We start from the raw sequence: 14,981 nt of genomic DNA, 5'->3' as shown, positions 1-14,981 counted from the left end.
TCAACTCCACAGAGAATGAAGGGATATCTCCCAGTAGGATCTCACAAGTTACGTTCAGATAAGATAGCTGGGAAAGCTTCATAGGGCTCCCCTGGTGGCTTAGTGGTAAAGAATCTACCTGCCAGCGCAGGAGACGAGGATTCAATCCCTGGGCCGGAAAGATCCCCTGGAGAAGGAAATGGCAGCCCACTCTAGTATTCTTGCCTAGAGAATTCCATGGACAGAGGAGCCTGGTGGGCTACAGTCCATGGAGTCACAAAGAGTCGATGTAACTAAGTGATTAAAGCAACAACAACAATAAAAACTTCATAAATACATTCAGAAAGTTCTGCATCTCAGACAACTGAAATGGAAATGAAGGTGATGAGTAGCTTAGTACCTGGTGACAGGTATTAAGTATCTCAGAGAATGGTCTTGTGATGGATCCTGAGATCTTAAACATTGTGTCAAGAAGTTGAATAAGTTGTTTCGATTATGAAAGTTTTTTTTTAAAAAAGGTATATTTTAAATAAAATATAGTTATTAATATATTAGGCAAATCAATAGGTTAAATATTGCCAATAGATACTTGTCCATTTTCTTCAGATCCTTAAATGGTTTAGTTTCAAACTGAGTGGAAAGCACATCCTGGATTTTCTCATTGGGGAAATGGAGGATGTTGTGTCCTTGGGCCTACCTAAAACGCTGAGCCCTGACCCCTGTTTCTATGGAGCTGACCGGTGATGGGAGGTGTATCTCGTCTTCTGTGCTGGTTGCCCAGCTCCTCTGGGCGTCTCTCTGCCTCTCCTTCTGGCCCTGGTCCTTCCATCTCCTTGTCGCCAGCGTCCACTTGCTCCCATCATCTTGTCTGCAGTCACTGGCGAGAGGAGCCAGCCGCCCTCGGCTCCTCCCGTTTCTCTGGCCAGGGTTCTCTCCGGCTCATTCAATGAGCACCGAAGCCGTCTTTCCCCATCTGCTCAGAGTGCTCACTGTTGCCTCATCCCAGTTTAGAGAGGGCCGCAGCCTGCCTCCCTCCTGTTCGGAGGTCCTGGGCCCGGCGGGTGGGCTCCTCTCCAGTCCTCAGGAAAGCCCCCTGCGCTCAGTGGGCCCTCTGTCGGGGGCCGTCAAGAGCTTCCCTTAACTTGAGAACGCAAGTCTGCCTGGGAAGAAAGCAGCGCAGTGGTATGTATTGTACCTGGTGTGACTCTCCGCCTTCACAAAGGACAAGTGCTGTGTGGTCTTCAGTTCTCCCTGAACCCTGTGATTTCCGTCCCCCCACCTGAATCAGCCGCTACCAATCAACTGCCCTTTTTCTGCCTTGGAAAATCACTTTATACATCTGATCTGAAAGGGAAGGGTGTATGATTTCGTGTGGGTGATGTAATTCCAAAGATCCATCTCTTATTATCTATCATCTGGATTATTTGTAAATTCAGAAAATTCAGCCTTCATTTCTCCACAGGAAGATTTGTACCTAACTGTTGGAACTCAAATGTGTCTAAGACCTTAATCTGTAATGAACAGAATTGCAGATTAAATTGTGCCTTTTGACCCCACGTAACAAATTCTGCATGATCGTTTTCCCCTGTGAAAGTGTGTTCCCCTGTTTTCTGATGATTTCTTTTCCCTGTGATGTAGGGGATGACTCTGCACAAAAAGGCGGCTGAAGACAGGCTTGCTAGCACAGGGTCGGGGCAGTCATTCCTGGCGAGGCAGAGGCAGGCCACCAGCACGCGGAGGTCTTACCCGGGCCACGTCCAGCCGGCCACCGCAAGGTAGACGAGTCCCGCCGCTGGGATAAAAACACCCGCGTTCAACACACTTCTGTTACATGTCACGGCGTTTCAGGAAATTCAGCCAGCTTGTATTTCGTCTCTATTTTATGTTACCATTTAGTCGTGTCTCATTTGAGGACTTTCTCTTCTGTATCTATGATGCTTTAGTTTCTCAGTCCTTTATTTTGTAGTCCTGTTAGTTCCTTTTAATGTGCCAAAAACTTTTTAAATGCCCAATTAAACGTGTTGTATATTAGTGTAGTACTTTTCTTTGTATGAAAATGTCCTTTCCCCAACGTTGTAGGCTTTGTAATGAATTAGATTTTCTGCCAATAATTGATATACAATTTATATTCTTTATCGTGCCTCTGTGTTACCATGCTTTCTAAGAATGTCTTTGTTTAAAGGGAATTAATCTTTTTATGATGTATTAATCTGTGTTTTCAATTGTTTTCCAAATGCACTTCAAATAACTTACATATTTACTATATAAAATGGTTGGCAAGTGCACTTTTTGCAAAGACATAAATACATCGGCAGAGGTGCTAATCAGCTCTCACCCAAGGCACCTGAGAGAATTATTTAGAGGGAAAAAATGAGTTTTCACATTGTTTTATAGGAAATTAAATTTGTCTGAAGATTTGGAAACTATTTTTAAAACATAAATAGAATTTCATTATTTCCTGCTATATTGTTTGCTGGCAGAAGTGAATGTGTTGGTTAGGCTATTCTGGGAGAAGTTACAGAAGAAAAAAAATCAGGCAGTACATTCTTTATTTTTTTTTTCTTGTTTTGGAATACCACAGTAACTGAGGATCAGATTCTAGCAATGGGGATAACACTGAATTTCAACCACCTTCCACGTCTAAATGATTTATTTTTTATATACTTACGAGTCACAGGTAGCCTTACCTTCGGGGTAATTTCCTTGCTGACTTGCACCTCATTTGTCTTACTTATTCCTTAATATAGACCCTTCTGTTTCTTACTAATTCCTAATACTTAACATCTTAATATCAGTCGTTAAGATCAGTAAGTGACTTCCTGTGTGTGACGTTTATGACAGGTCTCTTTCCTAATTCTGTGGACGAGTCTAAGAATTTGCTGCTGAGCAGATTCTCTCTCGGGTATTTGGTTGCCCCAAAGTGCTTACATTTGTTGACAGATTATAAACTGTTTATTTACATTGATGAATGGCTGTCAAGTAACAGAGATTGTGCAGCACTTTGACTGTATAAGGTGCTATAAATGCAAAATATCATTCATTTGAACATGAAATGTCTCTGGCTCGCTTTCCATATTGGCTTACATATTTGGCCCCAAATTATATTAAATATATTCCCCTCCAGCCTTTCTTTTGCACCACAGCCCATTTTTTAAAAGCAAAAATTTGCTGAAATTAGGTTGATTGTTTGTTTGGTTTTGGTTTTAGATAGGTTACCTATTAAGAAGATTGTATTTCTTGTACTTGCTGTTTGGAAGTTCAGGTTTCATTTAGTTTTGTATATTAAATATAAATGAGTAACTTTAAGTCAAGCTAAATGTAGTTAAGAATTTTCAGAAACTATATTTGGATGTCTGATTTTAAATCCTTATTTCCTTTTTCTAAGAAAATGGACCTAAAATTATTTTAGGTGTTTTCATTTGTCCTCGGAAACTTGTACCTAAAGAAAGGCATTAGAAAGTGTGCAGGAATGACTCCATGCGTTGAGCTAATTTTTTACATTAAGTACAGAAGTCTGAGCTCAGTGTGACTGCCTGCACCTGGTAAGAAGAAAAGCGGGAGGACTTGGCAGTGAAGGTCAGAACCATGTGAGTAGGTGCATCTTGGGGCTTCCGGAGGCTGGGCAGACCCAAGCCCATAGACTGTTTTGACAATAAAAGATTAAAATCTAAGATGGTTCAGCCTCGCCCACCCCACCACTTCCCATCCCCTCATTTTACAAATTAGAGAATGGGTCCAACTGTTTTAAAATAAGGCGTGAACACTAACCTTGGTAAAAAAAAAAAAAAAAAAACTGGTAAATACACCTGCAGAATAAGATAGACTAAAACCAGAGTCCCTGAGCTGTTTCTTACATGGATTCTATCCCATGAGATAAGGAGTTGTCATGTTAATTCTCTGTTTGCTAGCCCCGTCCTGGCCTCCTACCCACCTGCTTACCCAGATTTGTTTCTCTACATGGGAAAGAGCCAAGCTCCTGGAAGGAAATGTTCGTCCCATTTTTCTTGAGCATCCCATTATTTTGGTGTTTACATTCATAACCTTCACTCACCTTTATAGTATCCTAAAGTTTTAACATATTGCTTTCATTCCATAGCAGGAATTTTATTTCTGAACATTCTGTGATGTTTTTTGAAAAGCAGGAGTAAACTGCACTGTCCCAGTAAGAACCCTATTTTCCTTGGCCCAGCTTTTGGGCAGGGTTTTATGAATTGCTCTTTCCTCAGTGATGATTGTTAATCTCCAGGAGGTCTGCCAACGCTCGGTCTCTCTGCAGGTTGCAAGACACTGGGTGCCTTAGGTGGGCGGAGCTGGGCTGGGCCGTGCTGGACGGATGCCCATGTGCAGTGGCTCCCTGAAGCCTGCGCGCTCTGGGGCAGTGGAGCCGGTCCTGACGCACCAGAGTCAGCACAGCGTTACTGCATTAAGGGTGGGGCGAGGCGTCACCCCAGGTCTGAATTCTTCTAAATAAAAACACTATTTTCTGTTTTCCTTCTAACCAGGGTGAGAAAATACAAAGTTAATAATTAAAGACCACAAAAGCTTAAGTTTTATATTCTGCAGTGTGTATTTAACAAGTTTGTAATGGGGGAGAAAATCCAGCAAATATTACAATTTACCGCATCTTTAAAAGAGAATAAAAAATAGAGTTGTACATATCTTACAAGAACTCATACAAACTCCATCATATCTTTTTAGTATTTGTCTGATTACCTAATAACCAAGAAAAAAAGAAGTCTCAAAGGCTCCATTTTCTTTCTTTTTTTTTTTTTTTGGCCATACCACATGGCATGTGGGATCTTAGTTTCCCGACCATGGATCGAACCCGTGTCCTCTGCATTGGGAGCAGGAGAGTCTTAACCACTGGCCCACCAGGGTAGTCCCAAGTCTCCTTTTCTAAACACTAATCAGGATTGGATTATTTCTGTTTGATAAAACTGGCTAGTGAGATGATTCTTTATAATAAGGATGATATTGTCAGCTATTGTTTTGTTGAGGTCTTAAGCGCTTTGTCCGTATAGTAACAGCTCAACTGCACAAATTTAAGCTAAATGTTTCCACTCAGAAGCATCCGCCCACATTCCATCAGCAGGCGGCAGGAAGGCATGCGACTCTGTGCTGTTAAGGACAGACCAGCAGTAAGCGGCAGTAAGCGATGTGAAGGGAAGCGGGGTTTAGGTTGAAGGAGAGGGACATTTTTATTTATGAATTCTTTTACTCACACTTCCTCCTCAGTTGCAGTTTTATTTATTCACATCTAATGATAGAAGATATTTTTTGGACTCTTGCTCTCCGACAAGCATTCTTCTTTTAAAGATAACACCCTGTTAAAAGTTTGAAAATCTTTTTCCCAATATAAGAATTGTCTAGAAGCAAAACTCTAAATTTTTGAACATATCCTAACTTCCTGCATTGAATCTCCAGTGGTCCAGATCTCAGACTCCGGGAGTATTAGAACTTTTCCCCAGTTGGAACACGTGAGGTTTATCTGACAAAGCACTCATAACCCAGATACTGTAAACCTCGTTAGTTCAGAGCCACCTAGATAAGAACTTCTGTGACCCTAAAGGGAGAGGACAGTGTTTGGTGTTTTCCTTTTTTTGCTGAGAGCAAAACAGCAACATGAGTTTTGTTATCTGTTCATTAAGCTGTGGGCGCACGTTTTGACTTTTTATCCTCAAATTACAAAGTGACTCTGCCTAGAAATGGCTGTGGAACTATGAAGTGCATTTCTCAGCAGTGATGTCTGTGTGGTACCCCACAGGGTAGGAACAAAATTAAGAGGGGATCTCGGAATCTTTGAAAATTATTTTAGCGTGCTTTTTCCATTTTTTTCCCTTTTTGTAGTGATCATCTCTGTTCCCCTAGTTCCAGCTGTCAGAATGGCAGCTCATCTTAGTAGCTGTACAGCCCAGTCTCACTACGTTGAGAAAGCAGTTTCAGAGCTTATTCTTTGTAACTATAATGATTCGAATATTTTGTATCATGATGCTTTTTATATGAGGGAGGCTGTTCTCTGTCATCCAGTTTTTTACTTTCTATAAAGCATATTTAAATAATAATTGGTGTATGATCATTCTGTTGAAAACTTTGAAAATGTTTTAGTGACCAATTTAAGCACGGTAATTTTACTGTTCTTCAGTTGTGCAATAAATAATGTTTATTTCTCAGAAGCCTAAAAAACATAAAATAATTTGCTACTGACACAGCTCCCCCTCCCCATTCCCCTAAATCATGGAAGGGTCAAAAATTTTTCTCCCTTTTTTCATAAAGTAAAGGACAGGGCAGGTGTGATGACCGCCATCTCTTTTCAGACACTGATTATGTTCTTGAGAAATATGTACCAATAATTTGTCTTAAAACAGCCTTTTATCAACCCAATTCCCATGTATTTATAAATATAAAAGCTTTAAAATTTGTATTTAATGTTATCCTGAAATATACTTGGATTCTTCACACTGAACCTAAAATGATAGAGAAGGGACATTGTTTGAGAAACAAGAGACCCGAACCTAATTATGGCAAGCATATGAGTCTGGCAGTTGCGGCCTGTCAGTGTGTCCCAAGAATTCTGTTTCAGCAATTATGCCTCTCTTGTGTACTTCTCTGCCTTCTAACATTTTCCATTAATATCCTATGAGATGCATTTGAATGCTACATGTAAGACTGCATAGAACTCTGAGAAAGTAATCTAAGGCTGCCAAGGCAGATCCATTCCTAGAGAGTAGATCGATTATTGGAAGAAGAAAAGACCTAATTATAAACAAACATCCAGACAAGATGGAAGTGCTGACACCATTCAGCCTACACTTGGTCTGAATAGTAATACTAAAGTAATAGTTTACATAAAATCTGACTTTATTACATGGTCATTCTGTTAAAAAAGAGTAGACAAAAATAATTTATTTTCTAATCGTCCTTCCTTTCAGTGGGCACTCACTGGGCATAGATTAACTGTACATGTTTGTGAGTGGAGAGGAAAGCATCAGTTTTCATCTTGAAACTGGTAACCCATTACTCAATCTAAGATAGATCTTTTAAGACTGTGAAGATAGGATGGTGTGATGAGATGAGACATCTCTGGTGGCTGAAACTCACTACCAGCTCCCTAGCAGTAACGTGGCTCTGCTGCTGTGTGCGATTTACAAACCATACACTCAGTTTTGTGTCTGCCTTAATTACACATAGTGGCCCCGCAGAAAATCTTGTTTAAAATGAAGGCAAGAGTAGACTTCCTATGTGTGTGTATTCAAGGAGAGCCTTTGTATACCTGGTAACCAGACTGCCCGGCTCTGAACTAGGTGTTCAGGGTCTGAAGATGAAATCATCAGAGAAGGTGTGTAGGTAGCCTCGGAATGTAAGGACGATGGGGCTATCAAATACCCTAAATTATATCAACTCAGAGCTTAAAAGGATAAGTAAGTTTCAAGCTCAGAGTGAGAAAAAGAAATTCACCAAAGCATGCTGAGGCTTTAATGCATGTGGGAGACTTCTGAGCAGTCATCATTGCTTTAGAGATCTCTGAACTGACAAAGGAAAATAATTAGATTAGCCTTGATACTGTAAAACTTATAAAAGGGACTCGTGTTTATTCTCGGTGTAATTTGTCAGCCTGTGGACAGTGATTACTGTATATACATTCTATATATGTAGAATATATATATAGTGTGTGTATTTTATATATGTCAGTATTAGAGTTGAATGTCTTAATATTATTTGCTACTTCTACTCACTTGTGTATAATTTATACTTTACTGCAAGAGTCACAGCACTTTACTTACTAACATTAGATAAGTATTTTCCTTCTACCTTTCTGTGGCATTTTCCATGTACATCTTTTCCACCGGGGTTCTTCTCCTTATTTTGGAAGACTCACTAAGGAAGCCGTACAAGACAGCCCAAATAAATGGGCTGTGCTCTCTTCCTGAAATGTTTAAAGTCTGATTTGAAGTTCTGAGTCTAGAACTCTATCTGAAGCTGGGTTGTGGCTGCGAGTCATTAATTATACTTTATATGTCATGTTAATAAGACTCATGAAGTTAATACTTACAAAGCTAAGGTCTCTCATATACAGACACACTGTAAACTCCTTGTTTCCTGGAGTTGCATTAATAAAAAATGAACAGTCTTCTGGTTAATCAGAAGATGCTCTCCCCTTTCATTTACCTGTCTCCTAAAATACAGACTGGCAAACTCTCCTCCACGTTCACAGCTTCTTCATCATTGCATGTACTCAGACACAGGAGAAAGCAAGCCAGACTCCAGGAGCGGTGATGTCCAAGAATCTGGAAAACGCTGGGGGTGAGGTGATGGGAAAAAGCAGGTACCAACCTTGGCAGGATGCTACAAAAGTGGTCTTAGTTTTACTATGACGTATGCCTTATGAACTTGGCCGTTTTCTTAAGTTCAAATATGGCAAAGTTTTCCGCTTTTTCTGTTGAGAGATGTTTTGGGGAGTCAGGACTCTTTTCATTTGTACTTGAATATATTTGTATTCAAATCATAGTCAAAACATACTGAAATATTTGTTGTTACATAAACATTAACACAGTGATTACTGCCAAAGAACAGGAAGATGTGCTCGGTAAGAACATGCTCCTAAGAGTTTTGTCTGATGTTTAGATGCGAGGAGGGCTTTTAGAGTGTGAACAGTTTCTGCAGTGCTTTCTTCCATGTTACCCTCTGTTCTGCTGATGTGCTTGGCATAGGCAGGTCACCTGGAAGACAGAAGCACAAGTAGAGAAGGCCAGACTCTAACTTGTGAGAGGAGAGCCACTTTTTATCCTCCCAGAGTAAAAAAATTAAACACAGTCACTCTCACACATGGGGACAGAACGTTGAACGGATAAATCACCTTCTAAATGTCTTGAGCATCCTTTGGCTTCTTGATGATCTAGTTAAGAGCAGATACTAGACCTGCATTGTCCAGTCCACTAGCCAATTCACAGCCACATGTGCTGATTTAAATTCAAGTAAAATTAAGAATCCAGTTCCCCAGTCCCCCAGCCATGTTTCATCAGAAGCCCCCCGTGGAAAGCAGTTACCATACCAGGCAGCACAGATCCAGAATGCGTCTGTCATTGAAAAAGGCGCTTTTGACATTTGGTGCCCAAAGAGAGCATAAGGATGAAATAAAGACGTTCGGTTAACTTATGATACACTTATAGATTTTTCTGGCATCATTAAAGAAAGGTATTTTTTTTATATAAAAATTAATACCAGCCCTTTTTAAAGACCTTGAAAAATCAAAACCCCATTCTTTGAAACGAGTTTTCAATATATTTTTTTGAACAGATTCTTAGCACTTTACTTTTTAAGTGGTATAATTAAATAACTCCATAAATCATAACTTAGTATCTTCAGGTTCTTCCCTTTTTTAAGCAGTCTCTTAAAATTGATGATAGTTTCTAACACTTACCCAGCAGAAACTGATGAATGCTTATTTATTTACAAGTAAAAGTCGATAGACATCATAGTCCTCTGTTCTGTTACTTTTAAATCTCTGTTCTGTTTCTTTTACATCTATGTAGATCTAAGGAGATTTGCCAACAGTTTTTCATTTCTGCCCCCAAAATCACCTTTGATCATCTGTCACCTGAAAGGCATATCAAGATCTAAATAGTTTCTTTGATCTTCTTCCTAGTTTCTTGCTCTTAACTACTTAGATTACGAATCAAGTATGAAGCAGATTTTATTCCAGCGACTTAGTTAATGAAACATTTTTTTAAGGTTTATTAATTGCCTTGGCTTATTACTAAAGCACTTAGCATGACTAAACAGATCTATACAAATGCATCTTTGAATTTTTTTAATGAATAGAAGAGACTAATTGTAACTCTTTGGAGTCAGCTTGGTATTTAGTGAAAACTGTACTGTCAGGAAGTCAGATACTTTCCTTTGCCTTTTCAGTCTTTTTAATCAAGCTGCAGACTTGATCCAGTAGTGTCAAATTACAAACAACTGTAAAGAAATTCTTATTCAAGTAACGATGAGTAAATGGCATGATTTGAGTTTATTATTTTTTGGTGGCAGAATTTAACTCTATATTCTGCAGAGACTCATATTCTTAGTTAAGGGAAATTTTCAAGATGCTTGAAATAAGAAAGAACATGCTAGTATAAATACAGGAAGTGACTGTACACAAATGCCAATCAATGATTTGGGGCCTTTTAATTTTTTTTGATAGTAGTCTTTTGTTTTTTTAATAGTTATTAAAATTCAGATGCACTAATATGCCATTGCTGTCACTAACTTTGCTGTTTACAGATTATATGTAATTCATAATGCTTTGTGCTCAGAAGAATAATTTCCAAGTTTAATCTTGTTTTGCAATTTTGTGGTTTGAAATTTGCCCCACCATTTATAGCACCCAATTTTTGGTTGTGTAATGAATGGTAAAATTCAAACATATCTAATAGTTTAATAATTTGCTTTATTTTGATTAACAAATTCTATCAAAGATTTGGGGATGGAAAGAGGCTTTTTTTTTTTTTCTACAGTATTTTTTAAACTTTTCAGATGAGCTGGAAAACACTTTAGTACATTGGAGTTGGCGTTGTATTGGTTACAGTCCCAGCTCTATAGCCTTATACTCATGTCTTAAGTATTACTGATTGTTCTATGAATTGTTAGTTTGACATTTGACATTGTAGTTTTCCACTTGCAGTTTCGCCTTTGCAAAAAGGATATTGCTAGGTATGTTCTTATTTCTGGTTGACTATTGAATTTGTAATTTCACAATTTCTTTCTGAGTCATTGTAATCCAAAAAGGAAACCCATGTAGGACTAACTTTTTCACCTCACAAGTTTTAGCAACCTCGTACAAAAATGCATCCAAGCAATGTCACACCTGTTTACCAGTCATTGACTCTGTTAGATTCGTGAGTTTTCTCACTGTTTCTCTGAGATAAATGGCTTGTTAGAGAGCCTCAGTGAGAAATTTTCACCAAACTCACAAAAACATGAAGTCCAAGAAATCACCAGAAGACAGATTTTTAATTTTTTGAAATCTTATATTGTATTTCCTTTTGATGTCACTTATTCATTTTAATTTTATGACTGCCAACTTGTTATGGTATTAATTATATGTATATGTTTATATGTATGCATATAATATATGTATATGTATATGAAGAATAAAGTTAAGATTTGGTCAAACTATATTTTCCCATTCAAGTACAAAAATGTTTTCAAGGCTGCAAAAAGTGTACAGTTGTTAAACAAGTTGTAAATAAAGACTTGTATAAAAATTCAGCTTAGATTATTTTTTGTTCTCTTAAACCCCAACACAAACATGTTTAATAATTGTCTTAATAGTATTCATGTCCTGTCAATTTAAATATTATGCCACTGACTTACTGTATATCAGGAATGTTCTTTGAACTTTTTTGCAGTACCTAGGATGGGTTCTCTTTTGATTTAGGCTGGTACATAACGTGTGTAAGTTGACTGTCCAAAGTTCTGAGGGATAAAAGAAAAACCTAGCTTCTCCCCTCTTCACAGACAGTCCAAGAGGAACCACAGTAGGTACTTTACCTTCTTTCACAATATATTATTCTGGAAGCATCCTATTTAGGCCATGGGGCTTCCCAGGTGGCTCTTTGGTAAAGAAATCAGCTGCCAAGCAGGAGACGTGGGTTTGCCCTGGCTCAGGAAGATCCCCTGGAGGAGGGCATGACAACCCACTCTAGTATTCTTGGCTGGGAGACCCCAGGGCAGAGGAGCCTGGCAGCGACTACAGTCCAGGGAGTTGCAAAGAGTCGGACACAACTTAGTGACTAAACAACAGCAACACCAAAATTTAGACCATAAGTGTCCCTTTTCCTGCCTGTAGACCTTTAAAATTCAACCCTGTCCGCCACGTCCACCCTCAACATGACTGAACTGTGTGGCATGTTCAGTGTTAAGTAGATTGTAGCAGGACTTCCCTGGTATCTCAGCTGGTAAAGAATCCACCTACAATGCAGGAGACCCTGGTTCGATTCCTGGGTCAGGAAGATCCCCTGGAGAAGGGATAGGCTACCCACTCCAGTGTTCCTGAGCTTCCCTGGTGGCTCAGACAGTAAAGAATCTGCCTGCAGTGTGAAAGACCTGGATTTCATCCCTGGGTTGGGAAGATCCCCTGGGGAAGGTCATGGCAACCCACTCCAGTGTTCTTGCCTGGAGAATCCCAGGGACGGGGGAGCCTAGTGGGCTGCAGTCCATGGGGTCGCTAAGAGTCAGACATGACTGAGCGACTTCACCTTTCGCTTTTCACTTTTGTGCACTGGAGAAGGAAATGGCAACCCACTCCAGTGTTCTTTCCTGGAGAATCCCAGGGATGGGGGAGCCTGGTGGCTGCCGTCTATGGGGTCACACAGAGTCAGACACGACTGAAGTGACTTAGCAGCAGCAGCAGCAAAGTGAAGTTAGCACCAGAATTAAACAAACCCTGTTCTGCACCTGGCCAGAATAGTGCCCATTTTATGTGCATTTAAATATGACAAGTGTCAGAAAGCAAAATAAAAGTGTTCTTCCTTTACCAGCCTGGATGCAACCATGTTAAATTTAGCCTTTATTGACTGTCTGCCCTAAGGACTGAATATTGAAGCAAAGGTGAAGGGAGTAAGAAGGTAGGTTGAATCACAAAACTAGAAGCAAAATATATATATTTTGCCTTCAGACAGCTGTGTGATCAAATGGGGCCCAAAACAGGAAACTTCCCACCTAGCATGGTCCAGCCGCCAGACCCCGGCCAGCCGTGGGGATGGTTAGCGGCATCCGGTCATCCTTGAAGCGCAGAGTGCAGCACGACCACGTGGCTTTGGCAATGCCGTGCCCTCCCCGGGGCTGGGACAGGCCAGCCTGTCTCCATCGGAGCCCCTCGCTCACTCACAGTTCTGGTGATGGCCATGGTTAGGGATGTCTGCAGACTGTTCTCCCGTGTGGCACCCAGACTGGGGTGCACAGAGCACCCGGGAGGGATCAGACCACTCCTCACACAAACTCCTCACGTGGCCAGGAGGGCCACTCACCCGGTGGAGTCTCGGGGGGAGAGGGACTTGCATGACGCAGCTGCTTCCCGCAAGCAGGAGGCCTGAGAAGCCCGAGAGAGAGCTCCGAAGCTTGTCAGGACCTAGCCTCCGAAACTGCAAGCATCAGTTCTCCTTTACGTGTCAGAATTGTCCCGAACGAGACCAGGTCCAAGGGGCTGACCCTCCACTTCGCAGTTACTCTAGCTGCGTTGTTCTGGAGTCAAAGAGCAGGAAGACTGTTGCTATGAAGGTCATACTTCTGAAGTCAATTTTCCAGTTTTCTAATCCCTGAGCCAAATGCATCTCCAGGGGTGCAGAACCAGCAGGTGTGTAGCTAAACTGAACAATACCTGCAAAGCTTGAAGCCACAAAAAAACACTCAGACTTCTTTTGAAGGTATCTAGTTGTATGTGAAAAGTCAAAAGTGTTAGTTGCTCAGTCGTGCCTGACTCTTTGCAACCCCATGGACTGTAGCCCACCTGGCTCCTCCGTCCATGGGATTCTCCAGGCCAGAATACTGGAGTGGCTTGCCATTTCCCTCTCCAGGGGATCTTGCTGACCCAGGGACTGAACCCCAGTCTTCTTCATTGCAGGCAGATTGCATGTACCATGAGCTATAAAATGTTTCCACTCCCTACTTTGACAGTTAACTTCTGGGATGATATTTTAAGGAATCTGCCCAAAATATGAATGCCTCTGTGAGGTGAGGAACTGTCCGTGTTCCTTGCCGGAGTCCTTCGTCTGCACAGTGGCTCCTCCTAAAGGACGTTTTCAGACACCTCCCCCATGTCCCAGGCTGGCATTGTCAGTGTTTTCCACTCTCCTGAATCCTTCCTGTTAACATACAAGGGTGCTGTTTTTTTTCTCATATCTCCAGCCTGTCTTTATTAATGAATTGTTCATTTTTAAACTGTGTATTCTTAAGTGTGCAGGTCAATAATTTTTGATCACAACGATCAAAATAATGACCAAGTACTTCCATCACCCCAGAAGGTTCTCTCAGGCCCCCTGGTGATCTCTCCCAGCCCTCTAGCTCCCCTCCATCCCTCTATATCCCTCGACGATACCTATGCATTCTGACACTGTGGCCTGTTCTGCATAGTGTACAATTCTATGTAAACAGAATCCTGCGGTGTTTGCTCATTTTTATCTGGCTACTTTTACTCAGCATAATTAGAGGTTTACCCATATTGTGTGTACCCATAGCTCTTTTTATTGCTGAGTGGTGTCCCATTGGACAGATACGCTATAATTAGTTTATTCATTCACCTGTTCATTTCATTTGAATGTTTCCAATTTGCGGCTGGCTATTCCAAGTGAAGCTCTGGATGCATGCTTCATTTCTCTCGGTTAAACACCTAGAGTGGAACGGCTAGGTCATATGGTAGGTTTAGATACTATATACGTATTACCAATTTTGACTTAGTTTTTTTATATAGTGCAAGTGCAAGGTATGAATTGTAGGAGTTTTTGGTTTATTTGGATAGCCAGATAGAATGATTCAGCACCATTTGGTGAAATTATCTTTTCTCCACTGAAATGCATTTTACACTTTTGTTGAACATCTGTTGTCTATATGTGTCTTATTTCTGGATGTCAGCTGTTACATTGGTCTGTCTTGACACCGGCAATACCCCATCTTGATTATTGCAGCTTTATAAGAAGTGTTGAAGCCACATAATGTAAACCCTCCATCTTTTTCCTATTTCAAAGTTGCTTTAACTGTTTAGGTCCTTTGCATTACTTACCATATGAATTTTATTTATTTTTTTTAAATGTTAGTTTTTCCTGATACTCTTTTTTTTTTTTTTTCCATTTTGTTTATTATTGTCTGGCCCCATGATGTGGCAAGTGGGATCTTAGTTACCAACCAGGAATTGGAACCCTGCCTCTACAGTGGAAGCAGAGTCTTAACCACTGGACCACCAGGAAAATCCTACCGTATGAGTTTTAGAATCAGCTCATCAATTTCTACAGAAGAAAGCCTGG

General features: G+C 40.5%; 1 protein-coding gene across 5 annotated transcripts in view; it reads left to right on the top strand.

Moving 5' to 3' along the window:
• Window positions 1–11,232, top strand: part of HOOK3 (hook microtubule tethering protein 3) — an 88,989-nt gene extending 77,757 nt beyond the window's left edge. For 4 of the 5 annotated variants that reach the window (XM_018041821.1, XM_018041820.1, XM_018041822.1 and 1 more), the window contains 2 exons: window positions 1,618–1,754; window positions 8,164–11,232. In XM_018041821.1, coding sequence (XP_017897310.1) covers window positions 1,618–1,754; window positions 8,164–8,284 — 258 coding nt within the window. In that variant the 3' untranslated portion in view covers window positions 8,285–11,232. Of the gene's footprint in view, window positions 1–1,617 lie in introns of all 5 variants that reach the window. The other variant, XM_018041824.1, reaches the window with a different exon arrangement.

This window comes from Capra hircus, chromosome 27 (genome assembly GCF_001704415.2).
Source record: "Capra hircus breed San Clemente chromosome 27, ASM170441v1, whole genome shotgun sequence".
Lineage (NCBI taxonomy): Eukaryota > Metazoa > Chordata > Mammalia > Artiodactyla > Bovidae > Capra > Capra hircus.
Note: the sequence above shows the minus strand (reverse complement) of the source record. Positions and strands in the feature narration are given on the sequence as shown.